The sequence below is a fragment of the Lynx canadensis genome, chromosome A3 (assembly GCF_007474595.2).
Source record: "Lynx canadensis isolate LIC74 chromosome A3, mLynCan4.pri.v2, whole genome shotgun sequence".
NCBI classification, from domain to species: Eukaryota; Metazoa; Chordata; class Mammalia; order Carnivora; family Felidae; genus Lynx; species Lynx canadensis.
In genome coordinates this window covers 25317880-25340723 of record NC_044305.1, presented here as the reverse complement: position 1 = coordinate 25340723, position 22844 = coordinate 25317880, and the positions used below count along the sequence as shown (strand labels likewise).

The following is a 22844-nucleotide window of genomic DNA, read 5'->3' as shown; positions in this document are numbered from 1 at the left end:
ATAGATCCATAAACTGAGGCTCAGGGACAGACAGTAAGTCCTTCCCAGGGCTTCCCTTTCATGAAGGAGACCCCCCCCCAGAAAATTCCCCATCTCTCAGCAGAGATTAGTCAATGAGGGGAACAGACAGAATCCATAGGGCTCCAGTCAAATTCGTCCCTCCTGCCTGGTTTAGAGAGGCCACATTTGGGAAGGGAAAGATCTGCAAGCTTCTGCCAACATCCTACTCCAGTCCCCAGTGACTCAGTTGAGGACATTAACCCCAGAGCCTTTCTGTGCTCCAGACAGAAGGAGGACAGCACTTGGCAGTAATGTTGAGACCCTATCGACAGATAGGAATGAGGAGGATCCAGCAAGTTTTAGAGCATCTTCCAACCAAAAAGTCCATGATTTTATGACTCTGAGATTCTAGAATAAGTACATCCCCATCAAAAACACTTTACTGAATCATCCTAACATCAGCCATTTGCTTTTGACATTAACCAGAGTGAGAACTTGAGAACTACCTAACATTGAACATTGACCTTGCATTTCCTGGGCAGCTGCTGCCTCCCAGAACCCACTCGCCCACCATCAGCCCCTCTGCCCTGTGTGTCCAGCCGAAGAATGGAGCTTAATACCTACCCTGACCACGCCTCTGTGTTGTGAATGGGAAAATAGTTAATCATGGGGAGAACCCTTAGAAAATCTAAAAGCCACCTAGAGATGAATACAAGTGCCATTCACATGACCATGGGCAGCAGTTAATGGAGTCCATGCTGACACTGACAGCTGTACACACTCACAATGGTGGCACCGGGATTCCCAAAAAGGGACATTCCCAAAGAGGACCTTTGTCCACCGAATTTCCCTTTTGCTGGGTAGCCAGTCCCCTCTCTGGGCCCGGATTTCAAATCCCACTTTTGCCACGGTGGACATGCTGTGTGACCTTGAGTAAATCATCCAACGTCTGTCAGCCACAATTCTTTTCTCTATAAGATAGAAATTAAAATAAGTGACTTTTTTGGAACGCTTCCTATGGATCAGACCCTGTGCTGACATCTATATGAGTTGCTTCACAATCCTCACAAATACCGAAAAGACAGAGATGGATTTATTATTTATTTATTATGCCCATTTTTTCAGACATGACAAGTGAGGCTCAGAAGAAAAAGTAACCTGCCCAAAACATGAATAGACACTTCTCTAAAGAAGACATCCAGATGGCCAACAGACACATGAAAAGATGCTCAATGTCACTCTTCAGGGAAATACAAATCAAAACCACACTCAGATACCACCTCACACCAGTCAGAGTGGCCAAAATGAACAAATCAGGAGACTACAGATGCTGAAGAGGATGTGGAGAAACGAGAACCCCCTTGCACTGTTGGTGGGAATGCAAACTGGTGCAGTCGCTCTGGAAAACAGTGTGGAGGTTCCTCAAAAAATTAAAAATAGACCTACCCCATGACCCAGCAATAGCACTGCTAGGAAATTACCCAAGGGATACAGGAGTGCTGATGCACAGGGGCACTTGTACCCCAATGTTTATAGCAGCACCTTCAACAATAGCCAAATTATGGAAAGAGCCTAAATGTCCATCAACTGAGGAATGGAGAAAGAAATTATGGTTTATATACACAATGGAATACTACGTGGCAATGAGAAAGAATGAAATATGGCCTTTTGTAGCAACGTGGATGGAACTGGAGGGTATTATGCTAAGTGAAATAAGTCACACAGAGAAAGACAGATACCATATGTTTTCACTCTTATGTGATCCTGAGAAACTTAACAGAAGGCCATGGGAGAGGGGAAGGGGGAGAAAAGTTACAGAGAGGGAGGGAGCCAAACCATAAGAGACTCTTAAAAATTGAGAATAAACTGAGGGTTGATGGAGGTGGGAGGGAGAGGAGGGTAGGTGATGGGCACTGAGGAGGGCACCTGTTGGGATGAGCACTGGGTGTCGTATGGAAACCAATTTGACAATAAATTTCATTAAAAAAAGAAAAAACGAAAAAATTAAAACAAGAAAAAAAGAAAAAGTAACCTGCCCACAGCTACACAGCTACTGAGCAATGGTGGGGATTTGAACCCAGGCCTGTGTGGCCGCAGAGGCATGGCACAGAAAACATGTGTGGAAAAGGGCTGGCTCTACCACGCCCCCGCTGTCCGCCATACACCCCCAACACACTCTCTGACTCAGTTCTGGGTCTGCCGCATCCTGTATTGGGAGCCTCCTCAGGCCCCTCCCAAGAGCTGAAGGCTCTGCCCCAGGCTCGCAGCTCTGATGTCACTCCGAAGGGGAAGGCCCCACCCCCAAAACCACAGAGCCCCCACCCTCTCCCCCCCTGAGGTCTGTTGGCCAGGGGCCCAGTGCCTGCGCCTTCAGGCCTCAGTGATGAGCCCTATCAGTTTTGGCCAGTAGCCCCTTGCCACCTGGTGCCAGGAGGACCCCTTTCTCCGCTGAAGAGCTCCTCTGGGCACAAGTCCTGCCCCACCCAGCCAGGCTTCAGAGCTCAGGTTATAAAAGTTGTGTCTTTCTGGGAGGCTGGAGACGAGACCAGGGAGATTCCGGGCTGTCCTGTTATTGGAGATGTAAGGACAAGGAGGGCACTTCTCAAATGTTCTTGAGCACCTACAATAATGTGCAGAGGTGCACAGATTCTTAGTGGTTCGAATCCACGCTCTGCCACCTGTGTGACCTTGGGGTGGTTCATTTTTCCTCTCCGAGCCTCAGTTTTGTCATCTGTACATTGGACTTGCTATCAGTGATCCCAGACCATGTGGTGAGGACTCGGGGATGTAATGAAGCTCTCTCTACAAAGTCCTTGGCATGGCGCCTGCCCCTTGGTAACAACTCAACTAGAAGTTGGGGCTGGTAGGGATGATTGAAGGCAAGAGTTGGAGAGAGCTGGAAGACAGTGTAATGTGTGAAGGGCAGGAAGGGAGGGGAGACCCGACTTGGGTGAACTGATTGAGAAAAGTGCCCACATAGAGGCTGACTAAACTCTGGTGGGCTGAACAGCGGGGGGGGGGGGGGGGCGGGGGGGGTTGGGGGGGGTTCACATCAGCCTGGAAGCAAAATACGAATAGCTAATGCCGTGAGTACAAATTTTCCAGCCCCAAACCTGCATACGCAAGGGAACGGATACGTTTTTTATTATTCAGTGTAATCGTTGTTTGAAGCTCCTATGCCCCCAAGCAACCAAAAACTGACTGCTGCTAATTCAAGGCATCGTTGGGATTTTCTCAGCTACTTCAGAGCAGGCTCAGTGCCTTGGCAGGGGGGGCAGTGTCTACCCTCTGGGGGGCTCCTTCATTGGCGCGGCATGGCAGGGTGTGGTGGTGGTGCCTCGGCGGGCCTGCCTACACTGGAGATGTCTGCATCCCAGCCAGTCCCTGCCTGGCAGCTCCAGAGGCTGCATCTCCTGGTGGCACACCGTAGCCCACCCAGAGCGCCCCCTGCCTGCGGGCTCTGGGGTCCCAACTCCGAAGTTCACCTGTTACAAACACACTGGTTGAAATATTGAAATATTTCCCTGTTATCTGGTGAGGAACTGTGGCTTCAAGCCCCTCCCCCCGCTGCCCACCCCAGCCAGTATAAGACCTCCCGCAGGACCCTCATCCCTTCAAGATCCAGAAATCTCCATGGTTCAAAGGGAGCGCTCCATCTTCTAACATCTCACAATGTCACCCGGCCACGTGAACAGCTGTTGAGCACACTGCTTGCCAAGTGCTTTGCACATATTGTTGAGGGTATTCCTCACAACAACTTATGTTTATCCCCATTCCACAGATGAGAACACTGAGGCACAGAGAGGTCCAGTAAGTTGCTCAGGGTCACACAGTCAGGAAGTAGCAGAGACTGGATTTGAAGGCGGTCCACACGATGGGGAAGGGCACTCCAGGAAGAAGAAAACAAAAGCACTAGTGTGAGGTGGTGAGAAGTGCAGGGTGTGTTCAAGGACTAGCGGATCCGGAACGAGGGGGAAAAAACAAGGAAAGGGAAGCTGGAGAGAGGTTCCAAGGGAGACAGGGCTGGGAGACCCTAGACAATGGGTCCCCAGTGCAGACGTGGAGGTGGCCACTGGGGTTTCCAGTTCTATGTTCACAGCTCCTGACTGGGAGGATGCTGCTGTTCTGGGGGTCACTGCTATGCTGGGGGCTGCTGCCCCAGGCTCAAGGGGAGGCCCGGCATCAGATCCTCCTGCGAATCAGCAAAGATCAGCTGAAAACAGGTAAAATTTAAGGGGTGGGCTTTGGGAGGCAAGAGCTCAGGGAAGGGCGGGGGTGGGAGGCAGTACCACCATCTAGCCTCCCCATGGCCAGCAGCAGAATTTGCCTTCCTTCACCCAGACCTGACCTCATCCTTCCCCTGCTCTAACACTTGCTGTGGCTCTCTCATGCCTCAGGAGAAGCTCCAAGCTCCTCATCTTGGCATTCAAGACTCTGCATCCCCAGCCTCTTCCACTGCCACCTGGCCTGACCACCCCCATAGACTTCACAGCCTCCTTCCCTTCCTGGGCTATTTCTTCTACCTACAATTCTCTTTCCCTCCTTCCCCACATGCTGAATTCTGACTCATCCTGTAAGGCAAAAGCTCTAACAGTCCCTCTGATGGGAATCCCGCCCCCACACCCCCAGTTTCCCCAGGCAGAAGGAGTCTCTTTCCTCTGGGCTCCCACAACCCTTTGGTGAAACCTCATCTATGGCATTTTCCTGATGTATGACACTTATCCTGTCTATGTGTCTGTTTGTCTCTCTCCCTCTTGACCATGAGCTCCTTACTGCCCATCCACCTCCTCCCCTACTTACCGCCGTCTATCCTCACCCATCTTTTGGTTTCATAAATTCACTAGACTCCTTACCACCTCAGGGCCTTTGTACAAGCTGTTCCCTCAGCCTACATTGCTCTCCTCCTAGACCTTGCAATAATGGATTCCTTCACTTCGTTCAGGTCTCAGCTCAAATGCCTCCTCCTTAAGGAGGCTTTCCTTGACCACTCTGTCTAAAATAGACCTTCATTCACCCCAGTCATGCTCCAACTCTACTCCCTTGTTTTTTTTTTTTCTTTGTAGCACTTACTTTCAAAAATTGCCTTGTTTGCTTATCTGAGTATTTGACTGTTGTCTATCTCTCCCACTAGAATGTATACTAGAATGCACACTGCTCCTGTTCCCTGAACCCAGAGAGAGTGCACACTTAATAAGTACTTGCTGCTAGGGGCACCTGGCTGGCTCAGTTGGTGGAGTGTGCGACTCTTGATCTCAGGGTTGTGAGATCAAGCCCCACGCTGGGTGTAGTGGTTACTTAAAAATAAAAAATTCTAAAAAAAAAAAAAAAGTAAGCACTTGCTGCTAAATGACCATCTCAATTTTTTTTTAACGCTTATTTATTTTGAGAGAGAGAGACAGACCGACAGAGTGCGAGTGGGGAAGGGGCAGCGAGAGGGAGCCGCAGAATCCAAAGCAGCCTCCAGGCTCTGAGCCGTCAGCACAGAGCCGGATGTGGGGCTCGAACTCACCCACTGTGAGATCATGACCTGAGCCGGAGTCGGACGCTCAACAGACTGAGCCACCCAGGCGCCCCTTTTTTATAAATTTTTTTAATGCTTATTTATTTTGAGAGAGACAGACTGACAGAGTGCGAGTGGGGAAGAGCTAAATGACCATTGAATCACTGGCTCTGAGCAGATGCTGGTGGGCATTTGCTGAATGACTGAATGAAGGGTGAGCCCCACCTTGAGAAGGGGCTTCTCTCCTCAGACATTTCAGACCTGTTCTCGGAGCACCACATCTTGGACCGCGTGGCCGGGATTCCTGTGACGGGGGCTGCAGGTGAAGGCGTCACCATCCTGGACCACCTGCCCTTTGTAAGAGAAGGCCTCTCCAAGAAGAGCAGTGGGCTTGATCTGTCACTGGTCGGGGACCTGCTCTCGGGGAAGCGCCTCCCACTGCTGGAGAAGCTGCTCCAGGTGGGCGGGTGAGTCCGCAGAAGCTGCCTCTGGCCTTTCTTCCCCCTTCAGCCTCCGCCCCTGAGCCATAATGTTCTCCTGTATCAAGAAGAGGACTGGGCAGGTGGGAGGCCCGGAGGCTCCCTATGGCCTGGAAAATGCACAGCAAGTGCACCTTTATTGTTCTAAATCTCTCCAAGCTACCTAGAATCGTCCAAAGCAGGGTCTAAATCAAGGATCTCCACCTAGCAGCCCTCCAGACCCCCACATTCAGCCTACACCTGGGTACTGCAAATTTGCATGGTGTTTTTTTTTTAATATCTTAACTTTAAAAAGTTAAAAATGTTGCAATGAATTGCCAATATTTAAAAATCAAGAGAGTTTTAATCAAAATCAAGGTTTTCTCATTGTATGGTTTGTTAGGACTGCTGTAACAAAGGACCACAAGCTGTGGCTTGAACAACAGGAATTTGTTGTGTCACAGTCCTGGAGGCTGGAAGTCCAAACTGAAGGTGTGGACACAGCTGCTTCCTTCTAAGGGCCGTGAGGATCTCTTTTCCACGCCTCTCTCCCAGTCTGGGTGGTTTGCTGACAATTCCAGTGGGCACCAGATGAGTCACTAACTTGTATCTGATGTTTAAAAAGTACTCTGGGCCCTTCTCAGCTCAGGGAGATGCTGGGACCTGATGTCACTGAGGGGAGAAGAAGGCTCATGTCCTCCCTCCTGAATGCTCAGCAGGGCAGATGGTCCCTCAGTGGATGGTGGCGAGATCATCTGCCATCTTGCTTTCTGAGTCTTGCCTGCTTGCTTCCCTTTTGCAGGATGCTTATACTTGAACTCAGGCAGCCTCACTGCACATAGACAGCCCCTCCACAGCATTCTCCCCATTTTGTAGAGGGTGATACTGAGGCCCACAGAAGGGAAGAGACTCAATCAGGTCTTCAAGACATGGAGGCTGGAACTACAGTCCCATTGTTCTCCAGCTGGACTGGGATCAGGGACAAGGGTGTCCCAAACCTGCTCCTGCTCCTCCTGGGGTCCATCCCTATTCCAGCCAACCCAGATACACACACTCTACAGAACCACGGCGGCCTTAGCAGACCATACCAACACCCCCCAAACCTCTCACAGGTTGGTCATAGAAGATGCCGTAGGACCAGAGATCACCCTGCAAATCCTGAGCGACAGCCTGCTGCAGGTCACGTTGCGAACCAAACTGTACCTCTCGCTCCAGCAGTAAGTACACCGGGCACTTCCTCCCCACCCCCCTCAGTGCCAGGCAGGCCAACCCCTCACTGCTATGACTCAAGAGGCAGCCATGCAGGGCTAGCAAAGGCCTCCTGCCTCTGCCACCATAAGCCTCATAATAATCCTTTCCACTGGGGCTTGTTTCAAAGCCATTTTCACTGATGGGGAAACTGAGGCACAGAGTGGCAGAGGGACCGACCCAGGATAACACAGTGAGTCAGAAGCAGAGACCAAAATAAAACCCTTGGACTGCCAAGTCAGGGAATATGTGTCCCATCTGAGTAAAATGCAGATGCATTGACAGCATGATCTGAGGACGGTCTGATTCAAGCCCCGCCACCCTCACCTCCAGAGTATGGCATAACTGCACTCCACTCCTACTCACCATCTAAGCAACTTGAGCAAGGGCATCTGTTCCCTGGGCCTCAGTTTCCTCATCTACAATACGGGTATGATCAAGTATGCTCCTACCCTTGGCTGTTGTGAGAGTTCACTGCCGACCTGAGAGCTTGGATATCTCACTAAGGTGTGGGTGATCATGCCGACCTGGGGTTGCAAACCGTGGGCAACAGAGGGAGTGCTACGGGTGGTATCTGCACGTGAAACAAATATTCCTTTTTTTTTTTTTCCAGAGAGAGAGAGAGAGCACAGGAGAGAGGGAGAGGGGCAGAGTAAGAGAGAGAGAAAAAGAGAGAGAGAGAGAGAGAGAGAGAGAGAGAGAGAGAGAGAGAGAGAATCCCAAGCAGTCTCCACACTGTCAGGGCAGAGCCAGACATGGGGCTCGATCCCACAACCCTGGGATCATGACCTGAGCCAAAATCTAGAATCAGATACTCAGCTGACTCAGCCACCCAGGATCCCCAAAACGAATATTCTTAAAAGCCCCTTAGGAATATGTCCACTGTTGGCTTTCTTTAAAATATGGCCTTCTTGGTCTACCTTCCCTTTTTAATAGAGAAGTGAGCACAGAGGAATATTTCTTTGGTAGAGAAGTGAGCACAGAGGAATGTTTCTTTGGTAGAGAAGTGAGCACAGAGGAATGTTTCTTTGGTAGAGAAGTGGGCACAGAGAAATAATTCTCTCCTATACAATAAACGTATCATCGCCCTTATAGTGATGTGCAGTAAAAACACAACCTAACTCTTGGCCTCATGGGGACTGTAGCACTTGGAGCACCTGTGCCCCATGTCAAGGTCACCTTCAGCCCCAGGTGATTGTCCTGCTGGCTGGTGTTTTCAAATCTTTCAGGTTTTCCGAAGTGAGAGATCCATATGTTTAATGACGTCTCCTAGTTTTTCATTTGAGCCCCGCAGGCAGCAGCAGGCCACCAGCCTGTGACTTCTGGCCTCCACGTCAGGTGGTGGCTTGGCACCTGCCTAGACCTGCTGCCCCTACAGGATACTGCGGCTCAAAGTCATCAAGAACATCCGCATTGGGATACGGCTAGAACAGATGGGGAACGAGACCAAGGTGGCCTTCGAGGAGTGCCACACCCCACCAGGATACCTCAGCATCAAGGTTCTGGAGCAGTGAGTACCTGCCCACACCTGCACTACCACTGGCCAGGAGGGAGTGCCAGGACTTCCCGCCCTTCATGCAGACTCCCTGTGGGGGCTGCTTTTCCCCAGCCTAGTTCTCTGGGTGACCAAGGGCACAGGAACAGGGTCATCTGCAAGGCTCCGAGCTGCACACACCATCCATCAGCATTTCCTCTCTCCACACTGAATGTCATGGCTGAGAGCGGGCATCCAACCAGGTCAAACCTCAGCTTGGCTGCTTCCTAACTCGGGGACCCTGAACAAGCTATATGACTTTTAGAGCCTGTTTCCTCACCAGTAAAATGAAATTGTCCACAGAATCCAGCCAGCAGGGGGTGGGGGTGAGGAAAACATGAGCTGATCTATGTGCTGAGGTAACCTTAGCACAAAACCACCTCCTCCAGGAAGTTTTCCATGACTCTCCCTCCTCAAAAATCCCAGAGATCTTTATCAGAGAGGAAATGAAGAGACAGAGGCAGAGAGGGACAATAAGGAAAAAGTAAAGACGAGGAAGTCATGGAGAGAGAAAGCAAGAAGGCAAGAGAGGGATAAAACAGAAAAAGAAAGGGTGGGGTTGGGGAAGGAGAAGAGAGACAGCAAGTGGGGAAGGAGGCAGCCACTCTATGTTACACTTCATGTTACACAAGCCCATTGGCCCTACCCTGGATTCCCGCCTCTGGCCTCAATCTCCCCTTCCATGGTGCCTCAGATCCCACCTGCTCTCCCCCACCACTAGAATGGACCCCCTCCTGGCGAACGGAGCTCTGGAGTTGGTGACGAGTACCCTAGATAAGGCACTGCCCTTCCTCCTACAGAAGATAGTAAGTTGTTCGCCCTCGTCTGCCTCCTGGGAGAGGGGTGTGACCCCAAGAGAGAGCCTCTCAACTTGACAAGGACCCCATCGTGCCTTCCCTGCAGGTGTGCCCCTTGGCCACGACCCTGCTCAACTCACTGCTGGAAGACATGCTACACCTCACTCTGCGTACGTAGAGTGGCCGAGAAAGCGGCTTAACTTCCATCCCCCTAACTGTGTGCCAGGAACCGTTCTGGGCTCTGAGAACAGGACAGGAAACCAAACAAAGCCTAGCTGCAGGGAGCCTACTTTTCAGTGGGGGAGAAAAAGGGCACTGTGCCTCATGACCTGGGCAAGTCATTTTCCCCCGGAGCCTCAGTTTCCCAACCTGTAAAGTGGGACTAATCCTAGACCCACAGAGTGGACTGCTGCAATAAAACATATAACCCGGCACAAAGTTACCGCTTAATAAATGCTCATTGTTACAAGAGGCACAGGCCTAGCCCACAAGAACTTAAAGCTGAGCAGAGAAGTTCAATTTCTGCCTGCTTCACTGCCTCTCCACACCGTTTCACCCTCCCGCAGGGCAAGCGGGGTCCTACTTTCATTTTCCCATTGCAGCCCCGACCATCTCAAGCCCAGAAGACTTCCAGTACTATGTCACCACCACGGAGTTCACGGAGGAGGCCATCCTGATGAAAGTCCAGGCGAGCCAGCACCCTGGCTAGGGCAGACCCTCCCGGGACACCCACTGGCCTAGGGGAGGATGGGCAAAGAGGAAAGTGAGATGGCCTTCTCTGGATGGGAGGCATACAGAGGCCACAGGTAAGGGTGGTAGGCAAAAGAGGAGAAGGAGAGGGAAGGAGGGAGAAAGAAGGGGAGAGCTGGTGGACCCCTGCCCTCGGGAGCTTGTGCTGAGGCCCACTTGAACCCTGGAGAGCAAGAGAGGCCATGAGGCTACAGGTGCTGTGAGCGGGGATGAGACTCCAACAAAAGGGTAAGTGGGGCAGTTCGTGGGTACAGAATTATATGCAACACCCAGCTGGAAGAGATCCCTCAGAGGGGGAAACCGAGGCCCAGAGAAGGGCCTGTCAGAGGTAGGTCAGGTGGACAGGAAGGATTTGAGTGGATAGGAAGGAGGTGCTGTTAACAAAGGCACAGAGAAGGGAATGGGGTCGGAAGAGGGAGAAGCGAAAAATAGGAGCTCGTGTGTTCAAAATGTAGCTCTACCTACTGTCTGTAGGACATTGAGTAAGTCATTTCACCCCTCTGGGCTTCAGTTTCCCCACCTGTCTAATGGGGACAGTAATAGTTCCCATCTCACGGCACCGCTGTAAGGTCGAAATGAGATTGTGCACATAAGTGTTCAGCACTGCCTAGCACATAGTGAGCCCATGGTATCGGTTACAGCTATAATCGGTTGTTGGTCAGAGAAGCTGTTCGCACTGAATTTCTCCTTCCTCCTTCCTTTTTCTGAAGCTTGTGACGCCCTGCAGCCCAGGCCAGAGACCCCGAAGGCCTGACCACCTGACCCCCCAACCCCTTCCAAAATTAGCCCAAGGCAGCATGGCAGACCTCGCTTTTGGGCTAGAAGTCTACAATGACATCCTGTCCTGCCTCTACACCAGCAAGGAGATCCACGTGGACCCCCAGGACTCCAAAGTGAGTGCTCAAGAAAGGGGAGTATATAACTTTATTGCTTTGCTTTTCACATGAAGAAACCAAGATCCAGCTGGCAGAAGTGCCTTTCTGGGGGACCTAGGTAAGTCACTTCCTCTCTCTGGACCTCCCTGGAGAACTCCTCTTCAGCCCTCAGAACCCAGCATGGAAATCCCCTCCTCTAGGAAGACTTCCTTGAACACCCAGGTCCCTTTACTGCTCCTCTCTTCATAACACTTATCCATTCACTCATGCCACAAATCGCTCTTGAAGGCCTACTATGTGCTAGGCCCTGTGCACCCAGCGTCCCTGGCCTTATAAAGCTCAAAGTCAAGTGGGAGAATAGAAACTGAACAAGAAAACAGTCAGATAAATAAAAGAATTTATCTTGTTTATAATAAGAGCACTGGGTCAGCAAGCGACTAGTGGAAATGACAGGGCTACCCTGGACACTCTAGTCAGTAAAGACATCTATGAGGAGGTGGCCCGAATGGTGACAAGGAGGCATACACATAGAGATCTGCAATAAGAGCAAATGGCCAGGGTCAATGAGGAGACCAATGAGGGGGAAATCCAGATACATCACTGCTTAAAAGCCCCGAGCAGCAACTCAGCACACTCTGAATAACATCCAGTCGCTTCTCTGCAACCCCCTGCCCATTTCTCCAGCTCTGTCCCCTTACCTACTCCACTCCAACCACACTGGCTGAGCTGGTGCCCACCTCAGGGCCTTTGCACCTGCTGGGCTCGCTGCCTGGAACATTCTTCCTTCCACTGTTGGCCTCAGTGCAAATGTCATCTCCTCAGAGAGCCCCTCCTTGACCACCACATCTAAATATGCAGAATAGGCCTTCCCCCTCCTCGCCCCACTTCCCCTCTCTTTCTGTGCTTTTCCCTTCAAAACGCTGATCACACTGGGCATGTATATGAGTAAAGTTACATATGCAAAGTCATATGTTGACAAATACACACACATGTGTTTATTTATTTAACTTTGTGTGTGCACTGCCTCCCCCATTCGAGGACACGGACTACAGATGGTGAACATGTCTACAGCATGCAGTGGGTGCTCCATAAACACTGAAACACAAAACCCTAAGATCTGTGTCTAGAAGAGATCTAATGCTACTGCTCCATTTTTTTACATGAGGAAACCAGGGCCCAGATAGGGAAAGAGACTTGCCCAAGATGACCCAGCAGTGGGATCAGGAGTAGAGCCAGGTGTCCCCACGCTGGGGAGACAGTTGTAAGTGAGCACTGAGACAACTGTAGGTGAGCATTGTAATTCCATGCCCGCAGGAATTCTTACCCCAGTGGGCAAGGGTACATATGCAAGGGTGCCCTTTATAGCTTCACTTGGGATAGGGCAAAAAATAAAGTTAACCTAGGTGTTCATCAATGACAAATTGGTAAAAAGGGGTCTGGTTATGGTCATACAGGGTGGAATACTATGCAGCTGTCAAAAAGAATGGCGTTGGTGGAATGCAAACTGGGGCAGCCACTCTGGAAAACAGTATGGAGGTTCCTCAAAAAATTAAAAATAGAACTATCCTATGACCCAGCAATTGCACTACTAGGTATTTATCCAAAGAATACAGTGTGCCGCTTCGAAGGGGCACATGCACCCCAATGTTTGTAGCAGTGCTGTTGACAATAGCCAAAGTATGGAAAGGGCCCAAGTGTCCATCGACAGATGAATGGTTAAAGAAGATGTGGTGTATATATATATATATATATATATATATATATATATATATATACAATGGAGTATTACTCGGTAATCAAAAAGGATGAAATCTTTCCATTTGCAACTATGTGGATAGAACCGGAGGTATTATGCTAAGCGAAATTAGTCAGAAAAAGACAAATATCCTATGACTTCACTCATATATGGAATTTAAGATACAAAACAGATGAACACAAGGGAAAGGAAGCAAAAATAATATAAAAACAGGAGGGGAGACAAAACATAAGAGACTCTTAAATATAGAGAACAAACTGAGGGTTGCTGGAGGTTGTGGGGTGGGATGGGCTAAATGGGCAAGGGGCATTAAGGAAGACACTTGTTGGGATGAGCCTTGGGTGTTATACGTAGGGGATGAATCACTATTCTATTCCTGAAATCATTATTGCACTATATGCTAACTTAGATGTAAATTAAAAAATAAAAATACAAGTAAAGAATTCAGGGGGGAAAAAAGAATGGGGTTGGTTCTATATGTACTGATACTGAGAGAAAAAAAATAAGGTGCAGGACTGCATGGTGAGAATATTCTCTACTATGCATGTTTATATGTGTGTAGAAAACAGGATGTACTCCCAAATGCCAACAGTGGTTACCCCTGAAAATAGGATTTGGAGGAAAAGGGGAAGAGGTGTTGGTGTAGACTTGTCCCCTTTATACGTTTTTGTACTGCTTTCCATCATGATTTATGATTTTCAGGAACCAATGGAGTATGGCTAGATGGATAGAAATATAATGAAGCAAGTATAGGAAAATGTTAACTGAAGAATTAGGTGATAAGTATACAAATGTTGAAATTCTTTCAACTCTGCTGCATGTGCAGAAATTTTCACAGTAAAACATGGAAAGGGAAAATCACTGAAACAATAAAGTTAACCTTTCCGGATAAATCATGGTGAGAAACCAGGTGGAAGTCTCCTCCAATGTCGACGTCGACTATGTGCAGGTAGTGCATTCAGCTGGAAGCAATTACACCTCAATGAACCCCAATGACACCCCTGAAACGGCTCAGAACAGAGCTACGGGATTCTAAAGGCCAACACGCGGTTTGCCCTTTTTCCAGGCTGCCGACCTCATTGCACTGTTGTCACTGAGAAAACTGGAACTGGAGCCCAAGGTGGGTGTGTCACCAGCTTCCCCTCCCGCACCAGGGCCAGGATCTCAGGAAAGAGTCTGGGATGGGGGCAGGATTGGGCCACGTAAGCATGTTCCATTTGGCCAGAGTTTCCTACTGTGGACTCCAAAAACCACTGCACCTATTCCACTGGTGCTGTGAAGGTTGGGGGGGTTGGTTCAAGTAAAGCACTTAGCTCATCACCCCGCCCAGATGCCCATGGCCAGGAGGCTGGCGTTATGACTCACTACTGAACGGGCCCCTGCCCCTGCTAAGGTAGCCAGATGTGCACACGGAGACAACAGCGAGCAGTGACTATGTGCCAGGCTCCTCCACCTGCGTCAACAAAATCCTCAGATACCCCGCACTTCAGCCCATTTTCCTATGTGAACAAACTGAGGCACAGAAAGGTGAATCCAGTTGCTCAAGCTCATATCACTCAGTCAGTGGCAGAAGCAGGATTTGAAGCCAGTCCTGGACTCCAAAATCCATGCTCAGTGTCCTTTCTCCAAAGGCTCTTAGAACATGGCATCGGATGAACAAACAGTAATAGAAAACAACAGCATTACTAAGTGCTGGGCTCTATTCTAAGTACTCCACATGAATGAATTCATCTAATCCCCACAACAACCTTGTAGAGTAGGAACGATTATTCTCATTTACCAACTAGGAAAACAGAGAGATTAAGAGACTTGTCTCAGGCCACACAGCTTACAAGCGGTGGAGCTGGGATTCTTGCTCCAACATTTATGTTCTTACCTGCCATGCACGCCCAGGAAGCAGAGGATGTAATCTCACCTTAAAGGAGCTCAAGGAGGTTAAGTAAACTTCCCAAGGTCAAGGTCATGCAGCAAGTTGCTGCAGAGCTAGAATGAAACTTCAGACACCCTGGCTCCTAAGACGATCTTGTTCCCATTCTTCCAAGCCGGGAACTAAGGAACTCCATTCTCTGTACCTACCTGACCTTTTCTGCTTTAACCTCATTCAGACTTCCAAGCAGTCCAGAGGAAGTGTGAGACTGACCATCAGTACCCCCGACCCTCCCACCGTCCACATTGACGGCCACACAGCCACCGTCACCCAGCCGGGCTCGCTGGTCCTGCTGGGGACCAGCAACACCTCCTCTGTCTCACTTTCCTGGGTGAGTAAGCCTTGAAATTATTTGTTCCTCAGGGGGCCTGGGTCCACTTGGGGGCCCCTCCGGGACCGGGTGACTGAGGCAGCTGCAAAACTCACCATTGTGTCGCCTGCTAATATTCGATCGGTCCACACCCAAATAGGTGCACCTGTTGTCAAAACATTACAATTAACACTTGCTCCCCTGTGTGGCTTCCAGTGCTCCCCAAAGACCTCCTCAACAACTAAAGGGTTTTGCCTCCAATACCTTCTGCTCAGTGCCTTGTAGGTAGTTGTTAAATCTTCTGCCTTCCCTGGACGTGGCTGCCTCGAAAGCCCTTGTCTGCAAAACCAGGAGAAAGATCAGAAAAACAGTTCATAAGAGGCTAAACATATCTGTGTTGTCTACTCTATTTCTGGGGAAACACAGCTTCCCCCAAAGTTTCAACTTCTCTCTTCTGAGCCCCCTTGGGATTCCTATTTCCCATTCCACAGACCTTAAAATTGGGAAGGTACCTCAGATGTATGGGGGGTGGGGGACCCCCCCCAATAGGCAAGCCCAGCAGCATCCAGTACGCACACAGGACCCTAGAATCTTAGTTGGCATGACTCTGTGGTCAAGAAATTTGCCATCTCTGAGTGGTAGTGAGAAGAACTATTTCCGGTCTATAAGGTGACTGTGTGACTTACGAAGGCCAATAGACAACCCCCTCAAAACCAAGGAGTCCTCTGGCTTCCAGCAACAGCGATTCAATGGCCAAATGACTCATTGCAAAAGGCTTTCCCTTCCCTGGGCTGAGCCTCCCTGCGTTGTGCCCAGCCCCAGCCTCCCCTGGCCTCCAGGAAGACCTGACACCATGAGTGCCCTCTCCCACAGCACCACCCACACAAATGGTCTGAACACACATGACCAGCATCTGGGGCAGCAGGGAAAGGACCGATGAGAGGGGCCAGCCCTGGAAAAGCATTCACGGGAGTAGGGGTGAAGGGTATCCCTCTGGCTGGAACATAATCTCCTCTCCTCTTCTGACCTAATTTCAACTCCCATAGAATCTCCTTTCAAAGGCTGTGTTTTCCTCGAGAAATCAGGAATTAAAACTCCAGTTCACTCCAAGCAGGTAATGTTTTTTTGGTTTTGCATGTTCAGAAGAAATAAGAATGACTGACAGAGAAGTAGGCGGGGGTGGGGGGGGTGGTCAAGGGGTGTGTTTCCATGCCTGCTGTCAGCACACGGAGTAGTGGATAAGAGGGAGGGAGGAAAGGAGGGAGGGGGTGCTGTAACTGGAGCTCACTGACCACTGCACCCCCAAGCAGCTGCTGTGATCTGAAAGGGTGATCTCTTTTCTCTGGTAGCACCACAGTCACCCTGGGCCCTTATCCCGCTGGCCTTGCAAAGCAGGTGAGTCTCTCCTAAACTTTGGCCTCTCCATGGTCCTGAAGGACCCATCAGCAGGCCCAGAAAAAGGCCCTGAGTCACTGATGTAGGAAGTTGAAAGCCTCACTCACTTTCTATCACTGATCTCATCTTGCCCTGGAGTCCCCACACCCCCTGGGGTCAGGGGAGCCCCCAGAACTTAAACTTGTCCACTTCATTCTTTCAAACACTTAACAAACACCTACTGAGCACCTATGATGTGCCCAGACTTGACTTAGGTACTTGGGATATGTCAGTGAACAAAGCAAAGGACCCTGCCCTCATGGAACATACATTCTAGCAGGGTGAGGTCAGATAAGAAGCAATGAGCACAGTAAAACTGTAGGGTATGTACGCAAGTGATCATACTGTGGAAAAGAAAAAGTAGGAAGAGGGGCTGTGCATCAGGAGTGCAGGTGAAGGTAAAACTAAAAAGGAAGGTTGGGGAAGGCCTCACTGAGAAGGCAAGTGTTTGAGAAAAGACTGGAGGAGGTGAGGGAGAGCGCTGTGGGGACATGGGAAAGAGGGGCCCCAAGGCCCCAAGGCAGAGAGGGGTGTGCCCATGGTTCAGGGAACAACTAGGGGGCCAGGGTAGCTGGATCAGAGGGATCGAGGGGAGGTTGTAGAGTGAGTAGAGCCTACTAGTGGGAAGCTGGCTCTTCCAGAGTGAGATAAAAGCTGATGGAACACAGAAGGAGCAGTCTGGAGGGGCCTGGAGTGGAGGCAGGTAGGCCATTGAGCAGGCTGGTAGAACAATGCAGAGGCTTGATGAGGCAGGTGGCAGCCAGGGGACTGGCCGGGTGCAGGACATATTCCCGATAGGACTTCCTGCTGGAGATGTGGGAAAGGACTGAGAGAGATATCCAGGATGATGCCCGGATTTTTAAGGGCACCTCTTCCTCTATAGGTTGAAAACAGCCTCCTTTGGGAGAATATTCCATTTGCACCCCCAACATGGCTGTGTGTCTCCTCTCTGGGTTTCTACTCCCCTGGGATTCCCAGCATAGCGTCCTGAGCCACCTGTGCCACCTGGGTCCCCATGTAGCAGTGAGGGGTTTCTGCTATAGTGTGACGTGTCTGGGCCCTCCCTAGCCTTGGGGCACTGGTTCCACCATCCTTCGCTTCCACAAGACTGTGAACCTCATGGGCCAGCCCTTAATGGGGGAAGGCTGCAAGATGGAAAAACAACAAAATGAAAGGGCTGAACATGTATCGGGAAACACTTCAGAATGATTAGCCCTGCTATATTAGGCCTTGCTCTGGCCTTACTTGCATAGAATCCCAGCCTTGAAGGGTCCTGAAGATCATCTTCCCAGGTCAGGGATCCCTTCTGTGACATCATCAGAGGGCAGTTATCCAGACCAGGGCTGCTGTGTATGGTTGCACAGGTTGTGCAGTGTACAAGCCACCCACATCACAGATAATTATGAATATGTTTATAACAGTGTCCCAATACATGGGGAAAGAGTCTTAAAGAAAGGGAGTCCTTTTCCAATCTCTCCAAATGGGTTGGAGCAGCTCTGATCAACCTCTTGAACTGCATGAACATCCCTAGTAACAGGAGGTTTGCTATCTCAGTGAGACAATTCCTGCCCCATCACTAGACAGGTCTCAGCAGCTCTCTTTGGACGGACCCAAAGTGGGTACCTGTGAAGCTCTGGCCGTGGGTTTCCTCTGGCTCAACCTATTTCCTCTTCCCCTGGGCTACCCTGCAGAGATATGAAGACAGTCCCAGTGACCTAGGGTGAGGGTAACTCTTTTTCAGGCCCCTCAACTTTCCCTAGGCTCTTCACTATCTGGTCATCTGGCCCCAGTGCCCTTTAAAAATGGAGCCCCCTGGACTACTCCTGATCTCTTGTGGGCACCTGTACACTGGAGGTGCCCCATTCCCATGGTCAGAATCTGCCAGCCCAGCCGAAGTGACCTTCCTGTTTCTTTTTCATCTGTTGTAGGAAAAACGTATGGAGGCCTTTCTCTTAGAGCTTCTGAACAGGGTATTTTTGCCCCATCACAACGGTGAGCCCCACTGGGTTTCTTCTCATGCCCATACACCATGCGGCCTGGAGCTGCATCACCTGTGTCTAGAACTCTGCGCAGACAGCTGGCTTCTGCCTTGTCCCCTGGGTTTGGCTAAGAACTGTGCTTAGGCAAGGCAGATGGAGGCAGGGTAGAGACTGAAATTTGGAGTGTGGCCAGTGGGGGTGCTGGAAAGGGCCCGGGTGTGCTCCCCCCCATTCTCTGCCAGCTAGTGTACCCTACATGGACCCTGCTAGTACACGTAGGGTAACCAGTTCGGACCTTACGCACTTCTGAGAAATCACCCGGCTCTGCCTCCTTTTTTGCATTTGGGTTCAGTAGAATAAAATGACTTTCCCAAGGTCACACAGCAAGTCTCTGGCAGAGCTGAGCCCAGAACTCTGGCATTTCATCTCCTTTCCAGGGGCTTCTCTCTATGCTCCAACTTGAGGAGTTATGTCAGGACTCCAGAGTGAGGCTAGAGGGCGAGGCTAGAGGAGCTCAAATGCTGGCTGGGCTGAAGGGTTTCGCATCATTCTGTGACCTGTGATAGCCAGGGAAAGTTCTGGGCAAAAAGTGAGTAAATCTGTGGTCAAGAAGGGAGACCTATTAGAGGTGAGGAACAGCGGTGATGAAAGGCCCAGCAAGGCAGGCAGAAAAAGGGTCCAGGTGGGCAAGGATGCAACCTCACCTAGCCAGTGCCTACCACCGGCAGTTTATTCAAGAAGTGTATCTTCATCCTGGACCAAAGAGACCTATGGCGAGCATCAAGATGACCCAGGAGCTAAGTCTGGTTCAAGAAGCCTATATAGTCTTGCAGAGTCTGAACATCCAGGCCTTGTGTGTTGCACAATGCCAGGGTGCCATTCACACTGGGGTCCTGTCCAAACCTCCCCCACAAGGCAAAAAGGAGCAGGGCCAAACCCACTCAGGAAATACAGGAAAACTGGCTGCAAGAAGCAGCCTGAGGATAAGAGAATTGGCAGAGGAAAGATTCACAAAAGCCTGTGCCGCAGTCAGGATCATCTGGTCCCAACACAGACAGGATTGAAATGAGGAGGCGTCCAGAGGCTGGGAGCTGGGAGGCTGATGAGAAGGCATCTGCAGATCAGGGAACAGAAAGGACACCAGAGGCACCTGTCCCTCTTCCTCCATCCTACTCCCCACCTAACTGGGCTGGAATACACATTGGGCCAGCAAGGGCCCCAGAGTGATGATGGGGGGCTGAGATGAGATAAGGGCTGGTCATTGCAAAGGAGGGGGAAGGAGGGGCCCAAGCCAGGCTCTCAAGTCAGAAACTCAGAAACTCAACAGGCCAAATGGTTCGTTCTTTGAAACTCAATTTGCAAAATTCTCCAACTTTACCATTTACCAACTTACCAAAAACTTACTCTAAGGACTACCTTTCATATATTTAATAAATGAGTATATTCATGAATATTTTCTTTGATATATTTAATGGATATTTTCTTATCATACAACCAAATCCCTAGTGTTTTAAGGTTGATTTTTCAGTTTATACTGACTTGTTTCTAACCTTTTTCTGAGACATTTTCTGTTTCTGCCAACATTTTAGCATTTTTAGGACAAACATTGTTTCAGCAATGTTCCTCAATTAAACAAGAATGAAATTCACTAAGACGTTCCTAAGATGCCTTCAACAAACCGCACATTCCTTAAAATGCTGCTAAGAAGTCTATCTTCATAAGAATGTGTTCATAGTTCCTGAATATATTCTAGAAGAAATTCTCTCAAGATAGATTTTTAAGGAATGGGTAGAAAAGCTGTTTAGGGACCCGGTTTTCTAGAGTGGGGTTGCCTGAGAGAGGATGATGTCCCCTGAGGAAGGAGAGGAGAAAGGGGATACGCCAAGTCCTTTCCCTGTTCTGAACAGTGGAGCAGCCAGGGGTCAGCTGGCCCGGGCCCTCCCCGCCCTTGCCCTGCACCCACAGACACCTCTGCTTGCCAGGGCACTGAGCTCCCCTACCCATACCTCTCACAGAGCTGCTCAGAGAACAAGACCTCCCGCTGCCCAACGTCAAGGGCATCTCCTTCGACCAGGCCCAAGTGGAGCCCTCCAAGGTAAATGCTGAGAAAAAGAGCTTCCTGAGACAGCCGGGGGAGGTCAGAGCTAGAAGGGTCTTGGAGCCCTACAGGTGCTTTGTCCCCATCCTGCAGGGGCAGAAGCTGAGGCTCAGGCAGAGGAGGCACTCAATGAGGCAAGCCTTCTACCTCCCTTATCTCACCCTCTCATAGCCATCCTGGATGTGATGCCCCATATACAGATGAGGAAACTGAGGCCCCAAGGGGTTCCATGAATCCCTCAGGGAGCCAAGCCCTAGGCATCCTGAGAGCTTCAATGCCTCACATAGGTGGTCTTCACAATTAGTTCCATGAAGTCGATGCTATGATTTCTCCCATTTTATAAGAGAGGGAACTAAAGCTCAGAAAGGCAAAGAAACTTGCCTAGGGCGGGAGAGCCAGGGTTCCAACCAGGGTTTATCTGATTTCAAAGCCTTTACCCTTAGCCAGGACCACCTACCACCCTAGAGCTCAGGTGGCCTAACCCCCAGAAAAGGGCTGTTGCCTCTGGCACCTGCTCTCTGTGAACTGCCGGAGGGTGGGAACCTGGGCCAGCACGAGGCTGGCTAAATGCCAGGGAGGTATGATGAGGCCACAGACCAGAGGGCTGAGAAAACCAGCAGAGGAACCACAGACGTGCTGCCGAGGGGGGTTGCCAGCTCTGAGTCTGCCCCAGGGGTCACCCTGCCTCCTTGGCACTCGCCCCTTCCCTCTGGAAGATGAACCTGAGAAGAGGCAGATGGGGTTGGTGGGAAGGGGCAGAGCTTAGAGATGCCCTTCATTTCTTTGTTTCTTTGTTTCTTTGTTTCCCACCTGCTCTAACCCCTTGTCCAGTCTGTCCCTGACTCTGCCTTCTTGCCAACAGGGAAAGTTGTGTCCTTAGGATACATAGAACCCCTCCCAAGATAGCTTGAGCCACCTCAGGGAGAGCTGGGCAGTGAGGACAGGTAGGATACCCCTCCCTGCTTCTACCCACAGGGTTATGTGCTGCTGACTGTTCCAGACGAATAGCCGGTTCTTACCGAGGGCCAGTCCCTCTCCTCAGCCACAAGTGCTCTGGACCCTTGAGAGTACAAGAATGGCTGCTGTCACAATGGAAAATCTCAGCTGCAATAAAGATGATTCTTGCTTGAGAAAGAGTCTGGTTCTGAGTTTGCTACGGGGTTCTAGGAGATGGCAAGGCCCCCCCTGAAATGCTTAATGGAAAGGTTTTGCTCCCTGATAGTTCCTGTGTTCCCTTGGCCCCTCAGAGAGAGATTCTGAATTCTGTATTCAGCATCTCAGGGAAGAGAGGCTCCTCAGAAAACAGAGAGGGCCTTAGCTTCAAGAGCCCACACCCTGAGATGATGGGACATAGAAAGAACACAGGGAATTTTCACATACAAGGGTTCCCTACTCAAGAGGGAAGAAGAGGAAGGAAGCAGAAGTTTTGATGTCCCTAAGAAAGAGGGGACTCCAGGAGCCCAGAGATATTTGGGAGGCCCTGAGTGTGGAGGCAAGGGGTTAAGGGAAGAAGCCAGACCCCTAAGGGTAGAGCCAGATCCAGGTGGCTGATTATGATACCACAGAGCTCCCCTGGCCCTGAAAGGTGTGACAGGCAGGAGAGTGGTTGACATGTGCCCAAGAGCAGTGCCATCGAGGGAGAGAGTGAGGAGAACCCTCCCCATCAACATCCAGTCCCATGTGGCCCAGGCAGGGCAGGGTGGTGAGCAGAGAAAGCCTGGGTACCAGAGGGCTTTGCAGTCAGAAATGTGAATAGTTCCATGGTTGCCAAGAGTCACAAAGAGGGAAGAGGCCTCTTCTCACACCTGGGCACCTGCCAAAGCCCATGGGGAGTTAAGCCTGCCCCAGACAAAGGCAGATGAGGAGAAACTTTGGATTGTGATAAAATCCCCATCACGGGCAGGTCTCTGTCTTGGGAGGGAACAAGTGACCAGCAGCCCAGTAACCTCAGCTGGCCTCTGGCAACTGGATGGCCAGTGGGGAGGCCCTCCTGGAGGCCAGTTCTCTGCCTACATCCCAAACCAATGAGCAGGCCTCGTGGGTCAGGTGCAGGATCCCTGTGCTACGGTGGGAGGATGGAGCCCAGACCAAACCTTGCTGTGAGTTCCTTACCTAACTCCCCACCTGTTTTACAAATATGAACCACAAGCCCAGCCTTGAAGGAAATAAGTCTCCCAA

At 50.4% G+C, this 22844-nt stretch overlaps 2 protein-coding genes across 2 annotated transcripts in view; one reads left to right on the top strand and one right to left on the bottom strand.

Moving 5' to 3' along the window:
• The first annotated feature begins 2540 nt into the window (after positions 1-2540).
• LOC115510193 lies at positions 2541-21785 on the top strand. The gene is made up of 16 exons (XM_030309793.1): positions 2541-2580; positions 4086-4223; positions 5751-5967; positions 7071-7175; positions 8585-8716; positions 9462-9546; positions 9644-9707; positions 10140-10225; positions 10998-11180; positions 13985-14038; positions 15024-15176; positions 16202-16269; positions 16505-16550; positions 18518-18581; positions 20584-20663; positions 21642-21785. The coding sequence occupies exons 2-16, from the start codon at positions 4115-4117 to the stop codon at positions 21672-21674; spliced, it is 1479 nt and encodes a 492-aa protein (XP_030165653.1). The 5' UTR covers positions 2541-2580; positions 4086-4114; the 3' UTR covers positions 21675-21785.
• CDK5RAP1 (CDK5 regulatory subunit associated protein 1) overlaps positions 15165-22844 on the bottom strand; it is an 82019-nt gene continuing 74339 nt past the window's right edge. Inside the window, exons 15-16 of the transcript XR_003967632.1 lie at positions 15420-15494; positions 15165-15321 (exon numbers count right to left, since the gene is read on the bottom strand). The gene's annotated coding sequence lies outside the window, so the exon portion shown is untranslated. The remainder of the gene's footprint in view (positions 15322-15419; positions 15495-22844) is intronic.

Bases quoted from the DNA above. Each gene is read 5' to 3' on its own strand.
- LOC115510193 (XM_030309793.1), top strand. From the start codon at position 4,115: ATGCTGCTGTTCTGGGGGTCACTGCTATGCTGGGGGCTGCTGCCCCAG. The intron at 4,224-5,750 runs GTAAAATTTAAG...TTCTCTCCTCAG, and splicing joins CAAAGATCAGCTGAAAACAG to ACATTTCAGACCTGTTCTCG. The intron at 16,551-18,517 runs GTGAGTCTCTCC...CATCTGTTGTAG, and splicing joins CCGCTGGCCTTGCAAAGCAG to GAAAAACGTATGGAGGCCTT.